Source organism: Labrus mixtus, chromosome 15 (assembly GCF_963584025.1).
Source record: "Labrus mixtus chromosome 15, fLabMix1.1, whole genome shotgun sequence".
Classification (NCBI taxonomy): Eukaryota; Metazoa; Chordata; class Actinopteri; order Labriformes; family Labridae; genus Labrus; species Labrus mixtus.
In genome coordinates, this window is record NC_083626.1 from 19335794 (window position 1) to 19356911 (window position 21118).

The 21118-nt window shown below is 40.3% G+C and overlaps 1 protein-coding gene across 2 annotated transcripts in view; it reads right to left on the bottom strand.

Moving 5' to 3' along the window:
• samd10b (sterile alpha motif domain containing 10b) overlaps nucleotides 1-20494 on the bottom strand; it is a 53477-nt gene extending 32983 nt beyond the window's left edge. The window contains exons 1-2 of one of the 2 annotated variants that reach the window (XM_061057849.1): nucleotides 20354-20494; nucleotides 15712-16026 (exon numbers count right to left, since the gene is read on the bottom strand). In XM_061057849.1, coding sequence (XP_060913832.1) covers nucleotides 15712-15724 — 13 coding nt within the window. In that variant the 5' untranslated portion in view covers nucleotides 15725-16026; nucleotides 20354-20494. Of the gene's footprint in view, nucleotides 1-15711; nucleotides 16151-20353 lie in introns of those variants that run through there. The other variant, XM_061057850.1, reaches the window with a different exon arrangement.
• Between the last annotated feature and the right edge of the window lie 624 nt (nucleotides 20495-21118).

A 21118-nucleotide genomic window follows, 5' to 3' on the forward strand; every position in this document is an offset into this window, starting at 1 on the left:
GAGTGCATTTACATGTGCGTGAGTAAAATGGTCCTCAGATGTTCTAGTTTCTGAAATATCTTCTTTTTTTCATTGTGCATATAATTCTATGATTAAGTAGAAACATAATACTGTAAATAACGTGTTAAATTCAATTTACCTATGATACAGTAATGATCCTTAAAGCTCCTATGAGGACTTTTTAGCTGGTTATGAAACAGACTGTAGTTTGTACTGATGCCTCTATATGACCTACAAAAGAAAACATCAGCATACGCAATTTCTATACGGTAATATATCTATATGCTAATATAGAAATGTCTGGAATGGCTTGCACAGGGTAGATATCAAACAAAGTGATTGGGAAAGATTCTTAATGAGTCATACATTTGACCAAAAAAAGCAAGAAGAGATTTAAAAAAACAAAAAACAAAAAATAAACACATGTGCAGGACAGGAACAGCTACGCTAGCTACAGATAAGTAATAAGGAAAGTTCCTTACCTGCATGAGCTTTAATACAGGGTTATGACTTAATAGTTTGGTTATAGTCCATAAAACTGACCCTTAATAAGATATTACACCAAAAAAATGTTATGAAACCTTCAAATAGTCTTAAGGTAGGTGATCAAGGCAATATCGAGTATACTGTATACTAACACAAATGGCCTAACTTGAAAGAGAAATTGGCATGAAGCCGTATTGCTTAAGGTTTAACCGTTGCTGTTAGCAAACGACTTGGGAATTGCTTCATCTCAGATTATTTTTTAAACGATAATACAGTGTGAAATGTGTAACTTGTTTTGATGAATTTCCAGAATGATCATCTACGCAGCTCCCGAAAGCTTTAAGAAGTGTTATAACATGTTTAAGCTCATCATTTAGCTTTCAGCCCATCAAACGTTGTTGTTGTGGTTCACTCTACTGGCTCCTAGTTTTATGTTAGACACAAACAAGCAGCTGTTTCCAGCAGAAAAAGCTTTATAAACAAAGTAGACTCCAAGCACACCCTAATAGCAAATGTACTTCCTAGCTAGTGTAGATATGGAGCATTTAGCAGCTAATCAGATATCTCCCTCAGCAGTCAGTGGGGATTCCAACAGAGTGGAAAAGAGTAAATGAATGCAATATTCCCTTTCCCCTTCCCTCCCTCCCAATGAATTGTATCTGCTAGCATGTACCTATATTCATTTAAAAGTTATGTACCGTGTACGTGCAATTATCTTCAAAGGTTAAATATATCTGTTGTCTCCTAGTTGCCAAAAAAATAATGGTGATTTAAAATTCCTAAATCACCATCAACAGATTTTATGGCATAAAAAATGCTAATTTATATGGATTTATAAAATAAGCCTGACAGCCTGATATTGTAAGGCCTGACTGCTGTAGAGTCATTTAAAAAGTTTAATTATCATATTGAGAAAGTGTGTTTTGGATCTGACTCTGGATCTAACATTAGAGCTGCTAAAATTTGATTGGACAGGCTTTTTCATACTTAAACCAATAACAAGAGGCCAGACAAACTTAAAGAAGCTGATAAAGAAAATTATCCTTAGAGTTACTCCATATTTGGGAAAATTTGAAATGTACATATTACTGCCCTCGTTTGTTGTCAGCTATAGAACCATGCAAATGCGTTCCTACAACATTAAGAACAGTCTCAAAAGCTTCAGATAGCTGTATTTTGATATTGAATCTATTATCGTCAGTTGATCTAGGGCAGGGATGGGCAACTTTGGTCACAGCAAGGGCAACATTCATTTAATTCTCATTGCTAGGGGGCCAAAGTGTAGGATACAAAAACGATTACAGTCAATTATGTCTCAAATTTAACTTAACATATACCAGTGATCAAATATGATTTTGGACATATTTCTGGTTTCATGATTTCATGGCAGATTTTGTCATGTTTTCTTCATGTTTCCAATTAATTGATATGTAAAAATTGACCTGAGGGCCACGTTGTGGGTTGATGGGGGACGCATATGGCCCCCGGGCCGCCAGTTGGTGGCCCACCCCTGATCTAGGGGGAAAAAAGAATCAGCGTGCGTGTCAAATGATGCATTAAGTGCAGGGGGCCACCAAGGGCACACATTATCTGTGTGCAGTTATATGATCCTGTTTCTAAAATATTGAATTATTATTTGACAGCTATTAGGTCAACCAGATAATCAATCCATTCACACTCAGCCACCCCAGTGCAGCACTCACAGTTCATGAAAACCTTTGAAAAAAATCCATCCAAATTAGCCTGGAAGAGAGCTCCAAATGGATTGAGGCATCAAATTGAATGGAGCACGGTGAGGGAAAATTACACAAACAGGTCAGGCAGGCACAGCACAACGTTATGCATGTTCAAGCCATTTGGATTTACATGACATTGTTACCACAAGGAAGTATTATAAAGGTTGGGTCATCCTATCTGACTGGTTTTAATGATTTAATACTGCAAAATTTCAAATGCAACAAGTAAACTGATAAAACTCATCATCCCTGTCAAAATGTCCTGCTCTGACAAGTCCAGAGGTCATATCTGTTGATGCAGAAAACAGGAAAATGTTGCATTGTGTTTTAGTGTTATGCTGAATTACAGTCATTTCAGAGCTTTCAAATCTCAATGTTTGCTTTGATCTGTCTCTAAGACCTGCCATAAAGACACCTCTTCTGAAAAGAACAGACAATAATAGAGGGAAAGAAATAAACAGAAGCACATGACTTCTCAGCTTAGAGAAGCTATTTAAACATTTAGTGTTTGTTTACAGCAACTCCTGAACGACAAAATGCACTGTCTGAGTGGATTAACAGCAGAGGTGTCAAAAGTATTCACATTCATTACTCAGGTCGAAGTAAAGATACTAGGGTTTAAAAAGACTTCTGTAGAAGTTGAAGTATCAACTCGAGCTTTTTACTCAAGTAAAAGTGTAAAAGTACTGGTTTCAAAACTACTTAAAGTATAAAAGTGAAAGTAATGTAAGGGGGAAAAAATGCCATTAAGGACAAAAGCTTAGACCGCGCCACAGGGGCCTATAGTGCACGACCCCACCTCCCCAAAAAAAACATTTTTAACTATAATGTTATATTAAAATGTTAATGTTGAAAAATTTGGGATGCACCTGTTTCAGCCTCATTCATGCCCATTGAAAATGAACGCATTTTAGTACAATGCAAATACATTAAAGAACCATATATGTGTACTACTGAGCATTAACATGTGTTTCATGGAGCAGAAGATATGATCACTCGTTGCCTATAAGTATTGTAATGGTGCAAAAAGTCAAACTTCAGAGGCATGTTATCAATAGACTTTATTGGCATGTAAATGTACATCCAAGCTTAGCTGCAGGAAGCATCTGCTGCATCTGTGAGGGCAACGGATGTAAGATAACAAAACTGGACAAGAAAATTGGTGTACCCAGGGCAGGCTTAGTAACAATTACCCTTGTATGGTTGTCTCTGCCACGGACATCTTCGTACTAGGCTACATACGTCTGCTATTTCCTTGCTGGAGTGTGACGTGATTTGTGTTATGTGCAGGTGCGATGGATCGCGTACAAACCAATAGGGTGTCGGAATGGTATATGTTTATACTTCTCATCCAACCACAATCAAATTCACTCTATCCGGATGGCGCGATATATCTGGATAGGGTTTTTTTTTTTTTTGTATGTTTTTTTAACGATGACAAGCCGGAATAAAAACAAGCCAAAATGAAATAGGAGTAGCGAGGCTATTTTTAAAATGTAAGGAGTAGAAGTAAAAAGTCGGCTGAAAAGTAATTACTCAAATGAAGTATAGATACCCAAAATTTCTACTTAAGTAAGGTAACGAAGTATTTGTACTTAGTTACTTGACACCTCTGATTAACAGTGTTTGGGCACATTGTATAAAAGCTGTAAAATACTCCCTTTCCTTTTTAACTTACTAACATCGTGGCGCTGCTTGATAAAAGATTCCCTAAATCGACGGCAGGATTGATGTAATAAAGATTCATTTTGAAACCAAACAGTGTGTGCCTCCATTTCAAAATCAAAATCTCATATTTTTATTTCAAGTGCAGTCTAAGCCGATCATTTGGAACCAAGAGCTTAAAGCCAGATGGTTTGCTAATGAACTCTTAAGTGATTCAAGCAATCAGAGAAAATATGTTTTTCTCTAAACAGAGTTAAAACGTACACTACACCTGCTAGTTGAGTTCACATCACAAATACCTTCAGTGATAGTCTGCAAGGCTGTCCGGCAGGGATCCACCACGCTCTGTCTGCTCAACATAGAGAAATAGGCTCCTTTTGCGCTCACGTTATAACTCTGTACATTTGTCCCACGGCGACATATCATCATCTGCAGAGATTTAATCCGAGCAGAGTGCAACTACACACCCAAAGCACAGTTATAGCACTGGACTACAGCTCATTGTGATTGTCACATGCGTCTGTAAATCGATGGGGTGCACTCATGCTGTGGCCTGGTGAGAGTATAGGATGTGGAGGGTTTCAGCACTCAATACTTTATTGAATGTCCTTAAGCCATCACACAAGTACCCGACAAGTACCTTTATTCCTGCATGTATATCACTGTTCATAGACCTCTGTGACATATAGGAGAAGAAACATCTGAGCAATGTAGCGTGGCAAAGAAACAAGGAGTCGATAGTAAGTACGCACACAAACACTGGCACGAACAAACATGAAGGTTATTGAGCACAGGGGGGCTCTGCAAACAATGAAGTGGATAAATGACCGATGCAGGGGTTGGTTTATAATATGCTCGACACTATCCTTGCATCCTCTGCACAAAGAGACCAGGATGAGGGTATTAATGAAAATAAAGAGCGCTGAAAAAGAGGAGGAAATAGGCTTATAGTGGGCGGAGAGCTGGTGGGAAAAAAAGATAAAAGTTAAAGCTGCACAGAAGCGGAGAGGTAAACGGAGAACAATAGAACACAGGGGAGAAAGAGGGGCCAATGAATTTGAAGCTGAGATAGACAGTGAGGGAATGAAAATGTCAGACAGGGAGTTAGTTTGAAGATTCATAAACAGCATGAATGACTAGAAACAGCAACACAGTAGCAGCAGAGCCGCTGGAGGTGCTGGATCCGGAACTTCTTTTGTCAGCCAACTGAAATTTTAAGTTTTTGTTGTGCTGTTGTGTGATGTGATCCAAGAAGCTGCCTCTAATCTTTCCCTTGAGAACGAGGCGGAACGAAAGAAAGAAGAAAGGTGGGTAGAAGATGTAAAAGTTGTAGTAGGGGGCCGCCACACACAGAGACTTACATAGGCAATACTACTGAGACAGCTGAGTGGAGAATAGCTGCACTGCCACTGGCAAACCCATCAAACAGAGACATAAAGTAACTCTGCTCTATATCCTTCACGCTTTATTTCAACAAGTAAAAAAGAAGATTCAAACTTTTCACAGCACTCTACTTTCTGTAACAGTGTGCACTTAGAGATTGAAGAAAATGATGCGACAATGCGAGTCTCTCAGCAGCGGAGAACGTGTGGTATGAGTGAACAATACATTCAGGCATGTTGAGTACAAGCCCATCAGGAGCGTCCTTGTTTTCAGTCAAACAGTGAGACAAATTAGCTCACACCTGGGGGGCACTCGCCTATCCTGGACGCCCCCCCCGTCCCCTCCCCTGTAGTCCTACCTGTCAGTGTGACTCCCTGCAGCATGCTGCGCTGATTGGGGGTATTTCTCTCCCAGCCTAATTGCCGTGTTATCAGCTCCACTCCTGCACTGCCACTTCGCGAGGGCCTCTCAGTCAGATGGACATGCCAATTACCCCTCCCCCCACTCACACACTTGTTCTCACTCACATGGTTTCCGGAGGCTGCGCTGTCAGGTACAGACGGCAGCTGGTACAAAGCGGGCACTTTGGGGTAAGACAGGGAAGATAATCAAAGCTCTTTGTAGAACTTGTGCACGCATGTGGATACACATCAATACACATGAAGTCCCAGCAGGAGCCTCTTGTCCAGGCTAGAAGATCCCAGGGGGAGCCTTTCCCTCTTAAGCCTTTACTTTAAACACTCTCACACTGCTTTCATTCAGTTTTCCTCTTATCTTACCTTTGAAGGTAACGACAAAATTAACAACCCTGTATTATTTGTGCCTTAAATATGAACAGAAAAAAAGCAGGTAAAGAGCAAGTGTTTAAGATAACATGTTGACTAGTGAGCATATAGGGAAGCTGGCTTGTTTAAGGCAGATAGCAATAATTTACTACCATATTATTACAGAAAAACCACATGTTTATCCCAATGATAAGTTAACAAATAAAAAACAAGTTAGTGAAGAATCAATGCAGGTACAATCTGAGCAATACAAAGAACCACCACAAACAAATACCAAATCAAAGTCAACACAAAAAGGATCTGTGGATTTTCAAAAGAACTTTAGCTTTTCGACACAAAGCTAAAAAACAACACTTGCTAGAGTTTGATATGATAAAGCCGATTATTCATACCACAAACACGTCATCTCCTATACCCAGCAGATGCCTGTTAGCTGTAGCGCGTGTTAGCTTGAGGGACACAACAAATTGTGATTTAGCTGTCTTTCAGCTTACTCAGTCATACTTACACTAGTTTTTTATTAGTTGGCACGTCAAAAGTAATATGCATGTGTCAAAAGGAATTAAAATAATAGCAAAGTACTTTGAGTTTGAGCTACCACCATATTGTGTGACTGAACTGGCAACCACCCAATGCTAAAACTGTAAATCTCCTTAATGCAATCACTACAGTAATAGTCAATGTAATTGGGTGATTTAGAAACCACTTCCTTTGCCCATTTGCTGTGGTAGATTCATCACGACGCACCATCAATGTCAGGTTTCCAAACATTAGCTGTCTATTGATAACTCCCCTAATGTTGACTTCTAATGATGCCAGATGTTTCACAGACAGCATTGTGAAGTAAGAGCCGCTCGTGGGGCTTCTCTCAGGGAACCCAACAATTAATCAACCTAAGTGTGTGTGCGTCCATGTCAAAGTGCATGTGTGTTTTTGCTTGTTAACACTGACATTACTGCCACTACTCATGGTGTGTGTCACAGTGATTTTCAGCGGTTCTCTTCCAACATAGCCATGCCAGGCCAGCTCTCATCCCTGCCCTCTCTTCCACACCACTGAACCATTTCCCTATTATCACCCAACTACTCAGACAGACAATCACACATACATACACAAACACACACAGGCACACACAAAAATGTAAAGCTATTCCAAATGACCCCATCGACACATCATTTTAACAGTGGTGCATTAAGAGCACATGCATGAGCAACGCAAAGTCTTCACACTTTTGCACACACATTCCCACACACCCTGTGCCATCACATCGTCTCACGTTAATGCACCCACTCATTGTGGGGAATTCTCACTTTTGATTAGAGAGAAGTAGAGAGAAGCGTTGTATTACCCAACCATTCATTATTTCACAGCAAATAAGGTGCACCCAACTCTTCCTAAGCACAGTACAGTAACTGCCCTTTTCTCTTGGTGTTATTCATTATGGAGGAATCCAAATCAGTTCATCAAATTTAAAAAGCTCTGCCTCATCTCTGCTGATCCCCTTTGAAAAGCTTTATTTTTCTTTAATCTATTGACAACTGCAAACTTTATACACTGCTAGTGTCAGATTTTGTTCCCAACCGAAAATCTTTGTCTCTGTCATGTCACAGCCAGTGTGCACAAGCAGACTGAATGAACTATGTATGTAGGTCGATTTATGTGTATGAACTTTTGTGTATTTTTTATCCAGCAGGGACCCAAATCATGCACAGCACCAGTGACCTGATATGTAGAGTGAGACCGAAACGCTGGGATGACAGTTTAGAGCCTGGCCCTACTAACTCTGACTGACAGCCCTGTAACCTCGGCTGCCTCCCAAGACAATAGCTTTGTCTTGCCTCCACTTTAACGTCTGTCATTTCAACATCAACATAACAACATTTTCTGAGGCAAAGTTCTTTAAAAGCATTGTAAAAGGACTGGGGGACACGACAAGAAGGGAGAAAGTTGAACATGAAGAAATAACGACATAGTGGCACTTTTGACACGCTGATGGTTGTTGCTTTAAGTGACAGTGACAAAAGTCTTACATTGCCAATGGTGCTCTTTCAAAATCCAAATATAGACGTCTAACATGCATCACTACAAGGTTTTTCAGCCTTTAACTCCTACAGCCTCCACGACCAAAGCAACTCTTAGGCAATCACATCTTGCTGCCTCTATCGCCCACTTTAAAGGCACAAATCCCTCCTAATCTACGGATAAGGTACAACAGCCACATGTCTCTGTGGATTTCAGCAAAATCAGGTCAAAAGGGTGCTGACACTCACAATAGCATTATTGTACACAAAGAGTGCACAGGGTTTCAAGCCGATTTCTCACCACTTGATTTAAAGGAAGCCAAAGACCAAAGTAAAGGATTAAAGGGACCACGAATCCAGAGAAAACTAGGCTAAACATGAAAACAGTGTAAGAATAATCTTGAGCCTGAGCTAAAAAAAAAAAAGAAAAAAAAGAAAAGAAAGAAAAAACACCAAAATGAAAAATCACTTCTTCTTTTTGTCAAATTTGGTCAGTAGATGTTGTAAAGACCAACTCTGGCATCATAGCTCGGACATCACTCTGAGAATGAATCATTTATTGGGATGACAGGAGGAGGCACACAAGGTAGTGAGTTATATTTCGGCTAAAAGGACTCTCTCCTGTTCAGCCTCCAGGATGTTTACTGGGCTATGACATCCAGTAAATCAGAGTCACCTCTCATATGTGCCTGAAAGGCAGAAAATCAGGTTATATGTACACGTGAATGTCATGTCAAAGTACTCACAAACATCTATCTAGGTTGAGGATGTTGTCAAACTCTGTTATAAATATATATATATATATATATGTATATTTGCAATGGCGTGAGACATTTCTTAATAGTGCCATATGGCTTTAATATCTCCACCAGAGCTTGGGCATTGAGCATGCAAAGGATTGTGGGATTTACGTGATTGGGGAGGGGCTTTAGTAAAAATGTAACTGCAGAGAGATGACAAGAGGGAGCTGAGAGAAAGAGGATTGATGCCAAAAATAAGAGGACAAAAGAGGTGAATATGGTGAAGAGGAAAATGAAAAACAGGCAACATGCTGGGAATGTTTGAGACAGTGTTTCCAAGAAAGGAGAATGCAAGTTTTAGGGGTTAAAGAGAGTCACTGAGAGAGACTTGAGTAGCATTTAAACAACCCTTTATCCCCACCTCAGCTGTGGAACTGACACGCTGACACTTGGATGCCTATTGACATGGTAAATTGACGGCCCATTCGAGCAGGACTGTGACAGCCTGCCTCCATAGAGCCTGTCAGAGCTGTATATTCACAGGCTACTACAACAACACACACATCACTGGAGAGAAAGACAACAGAAGGTTGCACAGAGGGGTGTGCATCAGAAGGTGAACAGTATAGAGGCAAAACAATTTAAAAAGAGTGAAATATTAGTTAGAGCGGAAGAGGGGGAGGAGCAGAGAGAAAGGGAACAACGAAAAGTCTGATAAGACTGGGAGACAGAAACAAAATTGATTTCTATTTTTGGGGCAGGTATGACCGATAGCTGGAATGAGTCTAAACATGTTCAATTTCAAAGTCACACAACCACACACGCAAATACACACACAGACAGTTGTGTGTGCATACAAACTATAGCCCCAGATTATGCTCCTAGATTGCAAGCGGCGATGTAATTGCTTTCGCACTGGATGAACGTGACTTGTGCTCCTGAGTGCGCGAGGACGTCTGCCTTGTTATGGTGTAGCTGGAGCCATTAGCCATTTGGTTTAATGGGCAATCTGAACCATGGGCACCACTGACCCCCCGGCACTCAGTGGGAGGAGCAGGCCAGCCTATTAACAGCGAGTGAAAAGCTCTGAGCTTACCCTATCACACAAGGCCACACTTAATTAGACTGTTTGTTTAGCAGACTCTAATGGGAAGGAGCGTGAGTGGGGGGAAAAGGTTGACTGCTCTCCTTGAAACTGCAGGCTGAAAGACATCTGGCTAAGGATGAGATGGAGGACACGAGGATATCAGTGAATTGTGGCATTATCACATTTGGCGCTAGCTAATTTTCTCTTGAATCTACAGACAGATGGTTTTGATAAGGACAAACAAAGAACAATATTCATAAATTGTAAATTGAGTCATTATGATTCCACAAACATAATTACAGCCTAAATAAAAGTAAACAAATCCATTATCTGAAAGGACAAAAACATATTGATTAAGTTGATTAAGCATGCATGATAAAATACGGCATGAAGGAGAAAGAGACAGTGACTCAGTTTATATGGTTTACCATACACTGTAGTACATGGGGGGGGATACAACCCTTGTATGAAATTATACCTAATTAGCAACATCCTTCAGAAAAATTACATCTCTCTCTCTTTATCATCCATCCCTGCACCCTTTCAGCCTCTCTCCCTCGATCCCTCTCTCTGTGCAGAGGGCTAATTAAAGGAGAGAGATTGGATATGGGCCTGTGCGCACTCTAATGCAGAGAGGTGACGGGGGGGGGGGGGGGGGGGGGGAGGTTGGGGGTGAAGTCGGACCTGAGACAAGGGCGCTGGTTCAGAACAGTAGCCTTGTGTTTTTTGGCAGCAGTGAAAGGATGGTAAGGTTGGCAATGACGGCTGACGGGATGTGACACAACAAAACAAAGTAAAAATCTACTACACTCTGCTCCTGTTAATCCATCGCTGATTTATAGCAAAGGGGGCACTCCCATTTTACTCCTTAATCAATCAGTGAAAGGCCTGCGTGACCAGGGCATAAATGTTTATCTCCTGAATCATCGCTGTCCATCAATCCCCTTCACAAGGATCAGAGATCAAAGCAGTTGGGGGTTGGTGAGAGAGGACCACTTGAGGATCCATTAGATCAATAACTCGTTTAAAATATTCACCATCAACTCCTAAACTCTCATGGATGTCTGAGTTTGATATATTAATTGATAATTATGTTAGTTTGAAGCAAGGCATCTTAAGTGCCTTCATCCTGAAATACAGTTACTACACATGGGTTCCTCTGGGCAATTTGTGTTTATGCATAATTGTCCTCATTTCAATTATTTCCAGTTGGCTCAAGTAATAAATCACCAATTTAATCATTGAGCCTTTTCCACAGGGAGCTGCATAAAATCTGATACTGCCTCAAACGACATCAACTGAGGCAGTGTTGGTCTAAGTGTTTAAAAATAGGATTAAAATGTTGTTGTATGGAAGACAGAGATGAGTTTAACAGACTTGGTAGCTCCCTTCTCACCTCTTCTTGTGGCTAACAGCTGACAGCTCAAGCTTCTACCAGCATATAGAGCATGTGAATCTGAAACCGAACTGTCAGCAGTTGAATTGCATTATGGGAAATGTTTGTCGTTGTCCTTTGACGAAAAATGTGTAGAATACAAAAGACGAAAAACAGAATTTACTGCATCCATTATTGTTTTTATTCAAGTTATATTAGCACACCACTAAATTGTCAATGAACGCCTACTTTAAGAAGTGGGTTTTTTTTCTTAAACATGAGAAAACTGGGTTTCAAATACTCCTGTTTGGACATGAAAACAAAGAAATGTGTTAGCTATCACCACTACCGGTTAAAGTTCCAACCCATATTATAACATCACGCATCCTTTTCAGATGTCATTTAACTGAGGGAAGAATTTCTGAGCAATTTTCCAGTCACGTCTCTTTTCAAGACATACGTAGCAGACAAACCAACCCCTCTCTGTTCCTGTCACCCTCTGTCCACTTTGTCAGAGGGTCCCTTTGTCTTTATTCCTCTCTCTGTGTGAGTCTAAAATCCACAGGCTCAGGCCAGGTGCAGCTGCAAAGCTGAGGTGGATCAGAGAGCTGATGATGGATGACAGCAGGGCGTGTGTGTCTGTGTATGTTGGAGGGGATTCTACATGCATTATATGGAATGACACACTTCCTGTGGTTAGGAAGAAGGAGATAATGATGGACTGAGGAAAGAGGTTAACAGCTAGCCTGCTCTCTCACACGCACACACACACACACACACATTAAATGGCTTTATAATCCCACTGCAGCTGAGAGGGTTAACACACCATTAACATATTAGTTTACTACAGAGGCCAGTAACACATTTGGCTTCAACACCAGTAGCACCAAATGGATGCAGTATCCAACAGGCGACTTAACACATGCCAGAAAAACAACAAAGGGCGTATTTGTCTGTGTAAAACTAACAATCCGCACCCCTGCCTCCCCCGTCGTCCCACCCACTGGGGGTGCTGGCTCCCCTTCTGCTTCATCTGCATGTGCACAAACACAAATATAAACATACACATGGGCCAAAACACATGCACACACAGAGAGATGGGAATCCAGCGCATGGCAGGAGCACCCCACTGGAAAGGGGCAGCATATTTTCGCAGTTGAACGAGCACATGACTTTGTGACTTGATCAGAAGAAAGGATGTGTTTGGTGCTTGCAGGCTTTTTCGAGGAAAGCGTTAAAAGCAGCCTAAAGGTTCGACAGCTCCGAGGGACACAGCCAGAAGAAGCAATGGTGGACGCTGAAGCAGTAATTTTGTCTTGTTTAAAAAAACAAACTGTCATTTTAAATCATTCATTTTGTGCTAATTATCTTTTTTTCTAATATAGCTGTAAGAAAAAGTCAATATCAAATTCTCTTCTAATGCCATGAACACTTTTCTTAGAAGGCTTTAATTTCACGTTTTCGGGTAATTTCAGCATCCTTTCAGGAAAAAAAAACTAATTAACTCTTCATTTATGGGAGCCATTACAAGTATACGAGTTTCTTCGCAACATTAGCCCCCTTTCCTGTTCATATGTCCATCACATCGTCAGGCAATTCTCCACATCAACCCTCCTGCGGCTAACATTTTATCCACATGCCCAGAGAGACATGGGGTTGAGATTAATAGATTGGTTGCTATTGGATTCTGGGGCTCGTCTCCATGTTGGCCTGTCAGATGGATGGTGAGAACACATGTCCAACGGTATATGGTTGGATGGAGGCTACCCTGTGATTCAACGCGCAAGCTTGAATCTTTGCATGCTGAGCTTAGTCAGGCATTGCATGTTGGAAGTGGCTCACACACTGGGATACCCCAGACTTCTATTGGTGATGTAAACAGGCGATGCATTCTTCTCTCTCTCTCTCTCTCTCTCTCTCGGACTCTCTCCTCCTGCTCCTTCATTTTGTTCACTACACATTACAGTGGCCCAGTTGGATCATTTGTATATGGCTGCTTATCTCACTTATGACAATGCAGCCAGATGTCCTGGGAGATTTGAGCAAACACATGATGTATTTCAGCCACTCTGAATAGCAATACAGGAAGGATGCTAAATTATACAGCAGGACTTGTAGAAGACAGGTGGCAAAAAAAATGTCATTTTCTTGGCAGTTAATATGAAGATATGGGAAAAAAAACATCACCAACGCACACTGCCCTTTGTAAATGATAGTATCACAGGCCTGTCGCTGAGAGCCCACCACACAATAAAACCGCAACTTAAATGAAATCTGCACATCACCAACTGACTGAGTCATATACCGAACACAACCCTGCTAAATCACGTGTAGAGATGTTTGATTATGCTTTTCCTAACTCTGAAGACGTATTGTGTCACAGATTTAGGTTTTTATTGTTACATTTCTTCCAATGAGTGACAGTTTTCCAGTCTGTTTAAAAAAAAAAAAAGTGTGAGACATCTCATGCAGAAAACGTCTCAAACAAGACTCTGTGCCCTACATGCACGAGAAGTGTTAGTAAATCTTTCGAGTCCTGCTCCTGACAGAGTGAATCAAGCCCTGTGTATGCCTTCAAACAGCTCTACACTCTTTAATGTTTAAGCAGCACAGCACTGTGTCAGGCTGCCGTCAACGCCCAGGGCATTGAGTAAATTAATGATGCTTAAGTAAACTAAGGATTAATTATAGATACCCCAATGTGTCAGCAGGCATGTATGCACATCTGACTGCAAGTTCTACCTGCAGTCATGTTAATGCAGAGCTAACCTGCTTCAGCAGACGCAGGACAGATGGGAAACACACTTGGCACTATACGCTGGTGCTCTCACATGTATTATTGCCCTTGAGCAGAGAGACGCTCTGATTAGGCTTCACTTAACCAGGGATGGACAGAAGCCGGCCGGCACAGGGATGAGAAACAGACAGGGCGACAACAACAACAATTACAACAATTGTGCTAACAAAAGAAAGATACTTGAAGATATTAAAGCACATATTGGTTAATCAGCTTTGTCCCTGAAGCTGGGTAAATGGGCAAGATGTCTAAGAGGTCACAAAAAGCTATTTGTTAAACGCTTCGGCTGAATGAGCTGAAATCATCTCATTAAAATGTTTGATTAATCTCATCAAACCCTGTCAGAAATCTGAAGTTTGCTATGAAATCCACAACAGTTGAGCCTTGAAAATAAATTATACGACCAATGAGGGAAAATAACCAGTTATTTTCAGTCATTTTTCACAAAAATAACATCATTTTACAGCTTCTCACACAGCTTTTCTTTTTACAATCATAATAAATAGAGAAATCTTTGGATGGTTAGGCTCAGACCGACACCATCTTTCACAAGATGTCATCTTGGGCTTTAGAGACCAGATGAGTATTTATAACAACTGAGAATCTAAAGATAAATCATGAATGAAAATAATTGTAATGTAAAAACCTAATACAAAACACACAAATAAGAACAGTACATTACAGTACAGTCCTATAGTTTACATTATAAAAGATGATAAATTCATGTGCAGAACTAGTTCAATGTGTTCTTCTCTGAAGTGAACTGCTTTGGGTGTTATGCTGGGAACAAAAGTTTGAATGATAGTCTGGGTTAGGATCAGGTTAGGACTCTGCAAACTTCTAAGGAAAACAAATCCACTTTCTTTTTAATGCTGAGACGCCACTCCTTTGATTTCAACCATATCAGAAGAACATGTTATTCATTTTTGATAAAAAAAAAAAAAAAAAAGAGCACACTTGAGTGTTGCATTTTGTCTCCATTATTTAAAGAACGGAGAACAAAGAATGTTGACTCGTTGTTGAATCCCTAAGCTGGATAGTCGCTGTAATATATCCAATTGAGAAATGTTGAAAGGGTAGAAATAGACCACTGGAAACTCTGAACTCCATCAAAGCTCTTGTTCCTCATAAGAATATGTGGACTTTTCAACTGCAATAAATATTACAATGGGCCTTGAATGAAGATACTTTGTCACTGCATTTGTAAATCATGCATTTCAAGGATATTGTCAAGTTAACCTGACAGAAGAGACGAGCTTTGTCTTCATATCATCTGAAATCATGTCAAAAACAACTTAGATGGTTTATTTAGGAAGCATATAGCCTATGTGGATTAAGAAGACTGAGTACTCATTGACCAGAGCGATGACAACATAAGTGGTCACATTAACCCACAACTCTGTAGAATTATATAAAAAACAGAATTATTACATTTCACTATAAGAACATATTTAATGAACCATGCCCCTACAGATATGAGGATCTAGTAGGCTCTAACTGCGGGGGGTTTAAATGATAAATCAAAAACCCGAAAGTGCTGTGAGGTCGCTGCGAATTCATTATTAAGTGCTACATTAAGTCCCTGTACGATTATTGTCAGGCTTGTACGTCTAAGTGAAAGCAACAGTAAGCTTACCGTCCACAGCCATAGTCGGTCTCAGCGTGTATCGCTCCGTGGTGTCAACAGGACTCTCGCATCCTTCCGTCTGATGGAGAAACGTAAAAAAAAAAAGAGTGTGAGGGTAAAGAGCGCTCGTTGCCCCTCGCTAACCTACATGGAGACCGCTCAAACTGTAGCCCGAGTATACTCTGATAAAATAAAATAAAAAAAAGAAACCAGGTTTCACACTCTCCCTCGTTGCCGGTTCACTGCCATTTGTTGTCCTGGACGCCTCCGGGACGAGTCCGATATGAAGCGACTCTTCCTGAATCTCCGCCCCCCTCTCCGTACCTGACCGCCGGGAGACAAAAGGTCATTACGCCCCGACACCAGCTGTTCCTGGATACATACTGGATACTGCTCTCCCTCTCTCTCTCTCGCTCTCTCTCTGTCTCTCTCTCTCGCTCTCTCTCTCTGTCTCTCTCAACGTGCACGCAGGCACACTCTCATTGAAACGACCCATTTTTTTTGGCCACTGTACTATAGGAATAATATGGAATATGGATATTTAAAAGTAATGAAATATTTTATGATTTTGTATCAATATAATTCACGTGGAGTTAAAATGTTCCCCGTAGGTGCTTCATATTTAATACAAAAGACAACCCAATAGTTAAACATGTTTTTTTAATGTAGACCTAAGTCAATGAGCTTCTACCCTCTTGACCTTGACCTCTTGTCTTCCCTTGGCCTTCCTCTCTACAAATCTACAATTTAATTTAGCATATGCTTTAATCCAAAGTGATGTACATCTGAGAGTAAGTAACACAAGCAAGGATCTAGAAATCAGGGAACAATGTCGGTAAGAGACAACAAATACAGACAAATGTGCTGACAGGCAGTGCACAGAAGCAAAGCAGGGTGAATCGTATAGGCTAGTGTTTTTTTTTACATCATCATCAACAACAAAACAGCTTCATCATCGATATGATGATTATTCTGAATATTCTAATCAACACCAACACCATTCTCAACATCAGTATCTTAAATATCATCAGCGTCGTCAGTATCATGAGCAGCATCAGAATCATTAAATGCAAAGGTGTTCATGAAAGGGCTGGGTCTTTAACTTTTGTGGTGTAAAAAGATTCTAAAAATCCTATAGAGTTTGGGAACTTTTTCCACCACCATGGGACTGTTTAGGAATTAGGAAGAGTCTAGCTAGAGACTTAACAGTATTGTTGTGAAGGTAGGACCAGGCCGCTTTCATTGTCAGAACATGTAGTGGGTGGGAGGGGTTGTAGACTTGGATGAGGGAGTTCAGGTAAGCAGGAGCAGTTTTTGCTGCTGTTTTGAAAGCAGTGTGCTGTGTTCTAGGATCATCTGCGGAGGTAAATGTGTGCATGCTGAAAGAACTGCCACTGAAGTAAAAGTTAGCTGGTCATCATTCATGACATCGAGGTTTCGGACATTCTTTGTGGGCATACATTTTGCTGGTCCAAGAGGCATATTGATCTGTGGCTGCTTAGTATATACAAAAAATATAGAAATACTAGAAATACTGGAACGACAAGGAGCTCAGTCTTTGATAGGCCATCATCCATTCAAAGATATCAACAAGTCATAATGAAATCCTTGCTGTAGTGTCGCCTGACGGGAATAGGGCTTCTATGGCTCAGTTGGTAGAGTCAGTCTTCTCTCGATTGGAAGGTCTGGGATTTGATCCCCAGCTCCTGCAGCCACTCGTTCAATGTGTCCTTGGGCAAGACACTTAACCCCAAGTTACTCCCGCTGTTGTTACTTATTAGGGTTTACTATTATATTTTGTTGTATATTCCTCAATGTGTCATGTCCAGTTTTACTACATACATTTGTGTTTTCCCTCCTTTTTGTGATTGGATGCCCTGCCCACGTGGCGTTCCCCTGTGTCTTGTAGGTGCCACCTGTCTTGATTAACCCTGTATGTATTTAGTCTCTGTGTTTCTGCACGTGGGTCCTTTTGTTCAGTTGTAAAACTGACATTCACAACGCAAATTCTAGTGACATTAATATCAACTTACAATAAGCAAAAATGAATGAAATTCATAAAAACTTGTCTTGACATTAAAATGTAAATAATTCTCAATTTACTGTCCTTCTTTTACACAGAATATTATGAAGATCATTTTACTTGACTAGAAAAACATTGTGTGTTTTAAGTACCACCAGAAAAAGGGGAAAAAAACTTGGCACCCTGTGTAGTCAGTCACATATTTCCCCTCACTATGATGCCCATGCATCCACAGCCCTTATAATCCTCTTCTCTTTCTTTTTTATTGATAAAGTAGACTAATGTAAAACTGTCCATTAGCCAATTAGCTTTAATAGTGGCCTTAATCAAGCTGGATAAAATCTGTTCTAAAATATTGCTGTAAAACTTAATTTTTGAGATGTGGAAAGAAATGGTACAAATGGTGATTAGGACAAGTAATGCAAGCTTCCTAGTTTTTTTTATTCTTATTTTATATTTAGAAAACTTGCATTAAAAAGTTATCATCTGAATATAATATAAGAAGTAGTCCCCTGAGACTCTCTTCATAACATCTCTCTTTTAAGGTGCAGTGGGAATAATGAAAACAACACAGTGTGTACCTTGTCATTTTATTTTTGCGGGTTGCATATTTTCCAAAACAAACCACCGTCCTGCATTCACCACTACTTCTCTATGCAAACAAGTCAAATCAAGGAAGAGCTCCATAACATCAATAAACTAGTATGCATTCATGAATACAGTGGAAGGATAAGTCAGGCGGCAAGATATGTTATGGATCCGTTTATTTTATGCAGCTCTTTGTGTTTGTTTGCAGTCAGATTCAAAGATTTTTTCAGAGATTCAGTTTCTGTTGAACTTCTTTACTTTCTGCGAGCTGTAGAAGATCGCATTTGTTGACCCAAAAGTTTTTCCATATATATACAGTATATATACATATAATTTTTTTAAGTTGTGAGCACATCTTTGTTTTAATTCGCCCATCCAAAACTATCATTAACAGGTTGCAGGTATGTCCAAATTTAAAAAAGAAAGTTTGGTCAAAATTTCAGCGGCAGAGGCAAAGAGAAAGTTGACTTTCAGATCCTGTAGAATCAGGCTCCGAAAATGTTGTATCGTTGAAGCATGTGGTAAAAAGGAGAGTTTTATGTTAGTGTTAAAGTAAAAGCCTTACAGTGACTGTAACATAGAGGGATCAAAGGAATGTCATGTGATCCTGGGATATACAGTAACACATAATGGATACTTATTTTCACACTAACCAACGCCCAATAACTATCAAAACATTATGTTAATAAGCGATGTCAAATGAGCCAAAGCCACTTTGTATCCCACTAGGTAAAGGAATTTATGAACATTGAGCACTTATTTGACAAGTCTCATAATGCATCAATAATAGCTTTCGTTTATTTGATTAAAACACCTGAAGATGTTCTTAAAACGTTTTACATGTTTTAAAAAAAATCTTAATAGGGCTCTTATATATATATATATATATATTAGATATATAAACTTTATTCTTTGTGTAAAAAGGAGTTCAGGGCCCCTTTAAGGGGGTGAGTGTCATTAAAACAACAAGTCTGCTGCATATGTGCTTTATAGCGCGGGACTTTGTTTTTCCAAACGGTGCATTCAAACCAAATTGGACACCACAAAGGTGGAGTGCAGGCCTATATTTGATTTCATGGTATAACTGTCCTCTGTACCACATTTGTATCTGTAAAAATAAAAAATGTTGATCATAAAAAAAAATAAAACAACAAGTCAAGAGCTTTTGTGATCAACTCTTATGCAAACGCACACTCTTTGCACAAACCAAGAAACAGAAACACAGAGGAGTTCTTCTGACTGCTTGGAGTAAAGCCTTAAAAAAAACACAGCCGTTTCCCTGTTAGACACCCTCATATTTGCACCTCAAACAGTTGAGCTTCACTTCAAAGCAGAAAATTCTGGAGCAAGTTGTGTGCTGGTCTGTGTCAATGCAATCTCACAACACACACAGCTAATTGATTCTGCTAGCGTTCAGATGCATGCAGACTGCTCTGTTCCCGAGCCTTTTTTTTTTTTTTTTTACGAGCAGCGAAACGATATGTCCCTGAAAGACTTCAAGACAGTCGGTCAGGCTTTATTGGGAAGATGAGGGCCATCCCCAAAGCCCGGGCGCTGTATCATCAAAGAGAGAACAACGAGGAACAAAGGACTAGCCATGATGCATCAGAGGCTTCATCAGAATATGCAGACCGGGAGTGAAAGGATCACACTCAACCCTACTTATACACACTCATGTAGACTTACACATGATAGTTAAACCCTGATCAAACACATTTGTATGCACTCACTTGTTCTCAAGGACAGTTCTTAATTTAGAGTGTGCTAATGTGTGCCTGTAAGGAAATTCTCCCCTGTAAAAATGGAGCAGTCAAAGCTTGCATCTTTAATTTAGAGGATGGTCAGTGCCTTGAATAATGAACAGACTGGCATGCGCAAAGATCAAGAGGTATAGCAGGTCCTTTGGGTGTGAAGTCTCATAGACGCAGCTGCTAAAACATAAGCATCTCTCGTTAGAATAAATGTGTTTGCACAGGAGTGTGTGGCACCGCACAGATAAACATGAGGGAATAGGAGCTCAAGGGAACAAAATATATTTACCTTCATTCTTTCCTCTAGATATCCATTCTTCACTATGTAGTCTGGAGTTTCCTCTGGGAGTTTGGTTGCTTGATGAAGCATGTACGTAGAGAGTGATGAGAACTCAGCAAGTGTTTGTATCCCCATGCAGACTATTCATTACACCCTGTAACTAGCAGATGATGCTATTAAACTTTTATTGTCAGTGTTATTCCATCACATATGGCCCGCTCTCTGCATGCCAGGAAACCTTTGTTGTTTCTCTCTGACAATCTAACACACGTGCACAGAAAAGTGCACACAATCACATGCAAACACAAAACACTTCAAATGAATTTAACAGATGTAACGCAAAAAACGCACAATATGTTCGCACTACCAACAGCCAGATTGTGTCAGCTCACATGATGAAAAGGAAGTGTCTTGAGCTTTGAGAGCTCTAGGGAGAGAGAGCTCCTCCTCACAAGACACAGAGACGCTATTGATATTGGTGTGTGGCTTTAGCCTTGCCAAAGCTGGTGTCATGGTGAATGGCTGTCCTTTAGATGGCAGTCTGGAATAACAGAGCCAAATTGGACAGGAAGAAAAACGATAAGAAGAAAAGAGCAGTTGAGTAAAGCTCGGACCAACCTTGGGTGCATCTAAATGCTTGGAAGTTGAAAAGATTTAAAGAGGTTGGATTTCAATAGAACATAAGCTCTCTCCTCTGCCTGTACTTAATCTGACCTGAAAGCTGGAGCTCTTTCAGGTGGAAGTGAAAGCATCTAATGAATTCCCACAGGAAGC